This window comes from Pseudophryne corroboree, chromosome 8 (assembly GCF_028390025.1).
Source record: "Pseudophryne corroboree isolate aPseCor3 chromosome 8, aPseCor3.hap2, whole genome shotgun sequence".
Lineage (NCBI taxonomy): Eukaryota > Metazoa > Chordata > Amphibia > Anura > Myobatrachidae > Pseudophryne > Pseudophryne corroboree.
In genome coordinates, this window is record NC_086451.1 from 40,882,423 (window position 1) to 40,891,251 (window position 8,829).

General features: G+C 55.1%; 1 protein-coding gene across 1 annotated transcript in view; it reads right to left on the reverse strand.

The window, feature by feature from the left end:
- The window catches only part of LOC134948354 (histo-blood group ABO system transferase-like), an 82,824-nt gene that overhangs the window by 56,285 nt on the left and 17,710 nt on the right, over positions 1 to 8,829 (reverse strand). The window contains exon 3 of the mRNA XM_063936282.1: positions 6,171 to 6,251. Coding sequence (XP_063792352.1) covers positions 6,171 to 6,251 — 81 coding nt within the window. The remainder of the gene's footprint in view (positions 1 to 6,170; positions 6,252 to 8,829) is intronic.

Sequence of the window (8,829 nt, forward strand, 5' to 3'; positions counted from 1 at the left end):
CCTGTCACCCTCACCATGTCACCCACTATCCCCCTGTCACTCTCACCATGTCACCCACTATCTCCTGTCACTCTCACCATGTCACCCACATTCCCCCTGTCACCGTGCAGTGGGGGGGGGGTTGGGGGGGTTTAGGTGCTGGTTGTGCCTTATCATCCACTATCCTCCTGTCACCCTCACCATGTCACCCACTATCCCCTGTCACCCTCACCATGTCACCCACTATCCCCCTGTCACACTCACCATGTCACCCACTATCCCCCTGTCACCCTCACCATGTCACCCACTATCCCCTGTCACCCTCACCATGTCACCCACTATCCCCCTGTCACCCTCACCATGTCACCCACTATCCCCCTGTCACACTCACCATGTCACCCACTATCCCCCTGTCACCCTCACCATGTCACCCACTATCTCCTGTCACTCTCACCATGTCACCCACTGTCACACTCACCATGTCACCCACTATCCCCCTGTCACCCTCACCATGTCACCCACTATCTCCTGTCACCCTCACCATGTCACCCACTATCCCCCTGTCACACTCACCATGTCACCCACTATCCCCCTGTCACCCTCACCATGTCACCCACTATCTCCTGTCACTCTCACCATGTCACCCACTGTCACTCTCACCATGTCACCCACTATCCCCCTGTCATCCTCACCATGTCACCCACAATCCCCCTGTCACCCTCACCATATCACCCACTATCCCCTGTCACCCTCACCATGTCACCCACTATCCCCCTGTCACACTCACCATGTCACCCACTATCCCCCTGTCACCCTCACCATGTCACCCACTATCCCCTGTCACCCTCACCATGTCACCCACTATCCCCCTGTCACCCTCACCATGTCACCCACTATCTCCTGTCACTCTCACCATGTCACCCACTATCCCCCTGTCACCCTCACCATGTCACCCACAATCCCCCTGTCACCGTGCAGTGGGAGGGGAAGGGAGGGGGGGGGGGGGGGTTAGGTGCTGGCTGTGCCTTATCATCCACTATCCCCCTGTCACACTCACCATGTCACCCACTATCCCCCTGTCACCCTCACCATGTCACCCACTATCCCCCTGTCACACTCACCATGTCACCCACTATCCCCCTGTCACCCTCACCATGTCACCCACTATCCTCCTGTCACCCTCACCATGTCACCCACTATCCCCCTGTCACCCTCACCATGTCACCCACTATCCCCCTGTCACCCTCACCATGTCACCCACTATCCCCTGTCACCCTCACCATGTCACCCACTATCCCCCTGTCACCCTCACCATGTCACCCACTATCCCCCTGTCACACTCACCATGTCACCCACTATCCCCCTGTCACCCTCACCATGTCACCCACTATCTCCTGTCACTCTCACCATGTCACCCACTGTCACACTCACCATGTCACCCACTATCCCCCTGTCACCCTCACCATGTCACCCACTATCTCCTGTCACCCTCACCATGTCACCCACTATCCCCCTGTCACACTCACCATGTCACCCACTATCCCCCTGTCACCCTCACCATGTCACCCACTATCTCCTGTCACTCTCACCATGTCACCCACTGTCACTCTCACCATGTCACCCACTATCCCCCTGTCATCCTCACCATGTCACCCACAATCCCCCTGTCACCCTCACCATATCACCCACTATCCCCTGTCACCCTCACCATGTCACCCACTATCCCCCTGTCACACTCACCATGTCACCCACTATCCCCCTGTCACCCTCACCATGTCACCCACTATCCCCTGTCACCCTCACCATGTCACCCACTATCCCCCTGTCACCCTCACCATGTCACCCACTATCTCCTGTCACTCTCACCATGTCACCCACTATCCCCCTGTCACCCTCACCATGTCACCCACAATCCCCCTGTCACCGTGCAGTGGGAGGGGAAGGGAGGGGGGGGGGTTAGGTGCTGGCTGTGCCTTATCATCCACTATCCCCCTGTCACACTCACCATGTCACCCACTATCCCCCTGTCATCCTCACCATGTCACCCACAATCCCCCTGTCACCCTCACCATATCACCCACTATCCCCCTGTCACCCTCACCATGTCACCCACTATCCCCCTGTCACTCTCACCATGTCACCCACTATCTCCTGTCACTCTCACCATGTCACCCACATTCCCCCTGTCACCGTGCAGTGGGGGGGGGGTTGGGGGGGGTTTAGGTGCTGGTTGTGCCTTATCATCCACTATCCTCCTGTCACCCTCACCATGTCACCCACTATCCCCTGTCACCCTCACCATGTCACCCACTATCCCCCTGTCACACTCACCATGTCACCCACTATCCCCCTGTCACCCTCACCATGTCACCCACTATCCCCTGTCACCCTCACCATGTCACCCACTATCCCCCTGTCACCCTCACCATGTCACCCACTATCCCCCTGTCACACTCACCATGTCACCCACTATCCCCCTGTCACCCTCACCATGTCACCCACTATCTCCTGTCACTCTCACCATGTCACCCACTGTCACACTCACCATGTCACCCACTATCCCCCTGTCACCCTCACCATGTCACCCACTATCTCCTGTCACCCTCACCATGTCACCCACTATCCCCCTGTCACACTCACCATGTCACCCACTATCCCCCTGTCTCCCTCACCATGTCACCCACTATCTCCTGTCACTCTCACCATGTCACCCACTGTCACTCTCACCATGTCACCCACTATCCCCCTGTCATCCTCACCATGTCACCCACAATCCCCCTGTCACCCTCACCATATCACCCACTATCCCCTGTCACCCTCACCATGTCACCCACTATCCCCCTGTCACACTCACCATGTCACCCACTATCCCCCTGTCACCCTCACCATGTCACCCACTATCCCCTGTCACCCTCACCATGTCACCCACTATCCCCCTGTCACCCTCACCATGTCACCCACTATCTCCTGTCACTCTCACCATGTCACCCACTATCCCCCTGTCACCCTCACCATGTCACCCACAATCCCCCTGTCACCGTGCAGTGGGAGGGGAAGGGAGGGGGGGGGGGGTTAGGTGCTGGCTGTGCCTTATCATCCACTATCCCCCTGTCACACTCACCATGTCACCCACTATCCCCCTGTCACCCTCACCATGTCACCCACTATCCCCCTGTCACACTCACCATGTCACCCACTATCCCCCTGTCACCCTCACCATGTCACCCACTATCCTCCTGTCACCCTCACCATGTCACCCACTATCCCCCTGTCACCCTCACCATGTCACCCACTATCCCCCTGTCACCCTCACCATGTCACCCACTATCCCCCTGTCACCCTCACCATGTCACCCACTATCCCCGTCACCCTCACCATGTCACCCACTATCCCCCTGTCACCCTCACCATGTCACCCACTATCCCCCTGTCACTCTCACCATGTCACCCACTATCCCCCTGTCACCCTCACCATGTCACCCACTATCCCCCTGTCACCCTCATCATGTCACCCACTATCCCCCTGTCATCCTCACCATGTCACCCACTATCCCCCTGTCACCCTCACCATGTCACCCACTATCCCCCTGTCACCCATTATCTCCCTGTCACTCTCTCTCCCTGTCACCCACTATCTCCATCACCTAGTATCTCCCTGTCTCCCTTACCATGTCACCCACTATTTTTCTGTCACCCAATGTCTGTCACCCACTATTTCCCTGACACTTTCTATCTCCCTGTCACACCTCCTTGCTGAGAAGTGCTGCTGTTGCTGCCGGCTGCCAGCGCTTGTCACTCTGACAGGCAGCAGCTGCTCCGGCAGCATGAAAACCGGCTCCCCCCTCTCTGCCTCCTTACTGAGGGAGCCGCACTGTCCTGCGTGTTGCTGCCGCCAGAGCCTGTCTCACTTACCACAGGCAGCGCAGCAGTGGCGCCGGCGGCATGGAGAGATGAGCCGCCCACCTGCCCAGGAAGACCACAATATCTCAGGCAGCTCTGAGTAGTCTCCGAGTCCCGAGCTCCGCCTCCCTAGTGGGCTGTTCTAAATCAAAGGGATCTCCGCAGCACACACTCAGAATCCCACGTGTGACAGGCTGCTGCCTCTTCCTAAAGACGAGAGGAGGCGCTACTTACACTCCTAATATATGGTAATCAGCAGTCGGGGGGGGGGGGGGGGGGGCTCTCCATATGTTCTAATCTGATTCTGTATATGAATGTTTCATATTTTATTTATTCTAATAAACCTATTTTTATAGGCCCCTTCCCTCACTCTCCCTGTAAGTCCACCCTCAGTGCCCCTGCCTTCACCCTCCCTTTAACACTCCATCAGTGCCCATGCCCTCGCCCTCCCTGAAATGCCCCGTCAGTGTCCCTGCCCTCACCTGCCCTGTAACTCCCCATCAGCATCCCTGCCCTCACCCTCCTAACTCCCCCCTCAGCATCCCTACTCTCACCCTCCCTGTAACTCCCCATCAGCATCCCTGCCCTCACCCTCCTTCTAACTCCCCCCTCAGCATCCCTACTCTCACCCTCCCTGTAACTCCCGCCTCAGCATCCCAGCCCTCACCCTCCCTGTAACTCCCCCCTCAGCGTCCCTACTCTCACCCTCCCTGTAACTCCCCCCTCAGCGTCCCAGCTCTCACCCTCCCTGTAACTCCCCCCTCAGCGTCCCAGCTCTCATCCTCCCTGTAACTCCCCCCTCAGCATCCCAGCCCTCACCCTCCCTGTAACTCCCCCCTCAGCGTCCCAGCCCCCACCCTCCCTGTAACTCCCCCCTCAGCGTCCCAGCCCTCACCCTCCCTGTTACTCCCCCCTCAGCGTCCCAGCCCTCACCCTCCCTGTAACTCCCCCCTCAGCGTCCCAGCCCCCACCCTCCCTGTAACTCCCCCCTCAGCGTCCCAGCCCCCACCCTCCCTGTAACTCCCCCCGAGTGCCCCGTCCCTCACCCTCCCTGTAGCTCCCCCCTCAGTGCTCCTCACACTCACTTCTAACTCCCTGTCAGCCTCCCAGCCCTCACCCTCCCTGTAACTCCCCCTCAGCTCCCTGCTCTCAGCCTCCCTGTAACTACCCCCTCAGCCTCCCAGCCCTCACCCTCCCTGTAACTCCCCCTCAGCCTCCCAGCCCTCACCCTCCCTGTAACTCCCCCTCAGCTCCCTGCTCTCAGCCTCCCTGTAACTACCCCCTCAGCCTCCCAGCCCTCACCCTCCCTGTAACTCCCCCTCAGCCTCCCAGCCCTCACCCTCCCTGTAACTCCCCCCTCAGCGTCCCAGCCCTCACCCTCCCTGTAACTCCCCCTCAGCCTCCCAGCCCTCACCCTCCCTGTAACGCCCACGGCCACTACTATCAGTCTCCTCGATGCCAGCACTGCACTAGTCACTGCTAGTGCTTGATCTACTCTCCCTAGTCCCTACTACATGGGGCACATAATGGGAAACTAGAGTGACATGGGAGAGCTGAAGTGCTAATTTTGCTGTTCTGTGTTCAAATAGTCGCCACCTCCAAGGGGAGTGTATATTTGCCGTGCAAGTGTGCGATTGCATGTGTACGCCGAGCTGCTAAAATCCAGTGTGTACAGTGTGTGCGCAGCCCAGGACTTACTCCTACAGTGTGATAAGAACAGGCTGATCGGGGCCGGAGCTTCTGTCAGACACCCTCCCTGAAACCGCTTGGGCAGATCTGCGATTTTCCGGACACTCCCAGTACGCTCACTTACCGCCCCCAAACGGCCTCTTCATGTCAATCACCTTGCCAACGTCCGTGCCAATGGATTTTTCGCATCATCCCCTCGCTGACCAGCGATGCCCTTTGTTGCTGTCCAACGCGCGTGCGCAGTTAATACCAGATTGCCCGTTGTGCGAAAACATACAGCAGCGATCAGATCTGAATGACCCCCTTAGTGTGGATCTGGCCTTCTCAATGTATTTCAGGTGGATCTGGCCTTTAGCGATTCAGCAATTTAGGGGCGCCAATATGAGAGGATATCTTGCTCCCCCCCAACATAAAAACGTTCTGATGCCCCTGCTGCTTGGTGCTGTCGTTCTGTTGTCTACCTACTGAAGAAATAAAGAAACTACTTGCACTGTATCCAGCCTACTGTATGTGATCCTTTCCACATAGGTTTTAAGTATTTAAAAAACCATGCATGTGATTAGTACATCTAAAATATACAAAGGTTATTTATTGTCATCTTACCTCGTAAGTGAGACCTGTTCTAATAGCGCCAGTTGTTCTAATGAGTCCTGCGAGAGGTTGGTGACAGATTTCATTGTTGTTCTATATGGAGAAAGAGAATATTATCAGTACTTTTTATCGGCGGATTGGCCCACCGGAATAGCGTGAAAGTACCTACTAGGTGGCACACACTGCCTGCTGGGTTGGACAGTGGTCAGTGAGAAGCAGCAGGAAATCCTCCTGGACTCCTAGTTTAATTAAAATGGCTGTGAGAGGGCTGTTGCGCATGCCCAGCCGCAGAAGCTCCCCCATGGGCCTTTGCCTACAGCTGCCAGCAATTCGAGTGTGGTCTGCGTAAGCACTGGACCAACCATTATCCAGATGACAACCCTCCTATGCCACATCCCACCCGCGCAAGATCAGGTACTGACCACCAGCAGCTCACGTACTGAGCAAATTCCAGTACCTCCCATGTTGGTTATACACTCAATGTGGCCTGATGACACATGTGCCTTCTTGTTGCCCGCGAAGAAGGAGAAGCTGACTGGAGGAGCAGGCAGCACTGTGCACAGCCACACTCACTCACCTTGGCTCGCATGAACTGAAGAACACTGATTCATCTGATGGGAAGAGGAGCTGACAGGATGGTACATTGGTGGGAACCTGCTCTTAAGGTGACACAGAAGGCTGGAGGGGAACATTGAGCAGGATAATGGGGTGACATAGGGGGCAGCAGGGAGAAACAATGGGTTTGCACTGCAAGACTGGATATGCTGGTTCTCATTGAGTGGCAACGCCATCTGAGCTCTGGGAAGAAACACATACACAAGAAGAGAAGGTAGCCCCTTAGGACTCACGGACCACACACATACCTTATAGGCAGCCGCACAGTACACTGGGCACAGCAGGAACTGATGCCCAAGGCTACAGAAAGTCTTCAGGTAAAACCTTCCAATTTACCATTTGTTAAGAAGGTGGCCAATCGAATTCTTCAAAACTTGTAGCCTGCTTTAGAAATATGAATTTATTTGGCAATGAACTGTAGGGAATCATTTGCCTAAATATGGACCAATAAGTTTTAACCCCTGCATTTTGGTTTTTGGACATAAATAGGTGGTTTCCTTCTGGTTTCAGGCTAGAGATGGTGATCCGGGTCCACTAACAGATTCCTGGAAGTTAGTTTTGGAGGGAACCTTCCCCCCATCCCAGACAACCTGGCATCTGGCCTGTGACTAACATGGCAAGTGGGACAAGGCACAGAGGAGTGACCACTCCCACAATGTCCATAGAGGACAATGTTAAAGGTAATCATGCCTTGGGCATGCACAGCACAGGCACTTAACTTGATAGGGTAAAGACAAGAGGGCGGAAGCTACCCCCTGTGGTATTGTGTGTTGGTTGAGCATAAAGTATCACTATGGGGTCGATTCTATTCGGCAACTAATGAATAGCGCCGGGAATTAGCTCCCGACGCTATTCAATTCAGCAACTAATTACCTGCAATTGTCGGGAATTCTTCTCTCATCCCCGGGGGATGAGAAGAGAAACCCGACAAAAGTGCTGCCTCGCGGCCGGCGCGAGGCTGATTCTGTCGGGAATCAGCCTCGCGCCGGGGAGTTAAGTCGGAGAATGCCCGTTCTCCCGACAATTCAACCTGTTTTGTCGGCGAGAACGGGCCATCGCCGACGTAACTAGTTGCTGAATTGAATAGCGTCGGGAGCTAATTCCCGGCGCTATTCATTAGTTGCCGAATAGAATCGACCCCAATGTGTGTAAATATTCTGTGAGATCAAGAAGGTTGGGCTGCTATAACATGTAGTAAGCTGTATCCCCTTGAATGAGGGAAGAATAATTTTTTAAGACTTTTGAGCAATAAACATCTTGCCTACAAGACAATTGCTTTTTCTGCTGCGGGGTACACTGGGCTTCACAAGAATGGACAATGGGGGTGTAGAGTAGGATCTTGATCCGAGGCACCAACAGGCTCAAAGCTTTGACCTTCCCAAGATGCATAGCGCCGCCTCCTATATCACCCCGCCTCCCAGCACAGGAGCTCAGTTTTGTAAGTTGGCGCTGCAGTAAGCAGGCACTTAACAGAGGGGCTGCTCCAAGCAGCCCTGAGAAAATCTTTTTATGAATCTGATGGCGTCTCGACACAATCACAAGGTTCCGGTCTTCGGAGCAAAGGACAAGGGATCCTCAAGCAGCATTCGTGGATGCGCTGGCAGTGCCATGGAGGTTTCGGCTGCCGTACGTGTTCCCTCCGGTGTCACTCCTGCCCAGGGTAATTCGGAAGTTCAAGCAATAAAAAGCAAAACTGCTTCTCATAGCTCCGGCGTGGCCCAGACGGCACTGGTTCTCAGACCTGCAAAGCCTATCGTCAGAGCGTCCACTTCTACTTCCACAACGGTTCCTAGGACTCGTCCCGGATATTTGCCTAAGGTGGTTTCTTCTGTCAAAGTCAGAAAAATATCATGATGCACACTGCCATATTTGCACCTCATGCGTGTCCCCGCTGCGCGTACATGCGCTCTCCCGTGCGTACGCATACCCGCTGTTATGTGCACCCGCAGGCGCACGGTATGCGCATTTACGGTAGAGTTTATGTGCGCCTAGCGTGCGACTCAATCGTTACATATTTTTACCATATAATGTATTTTGTAGATTATGGTCCCTTTGA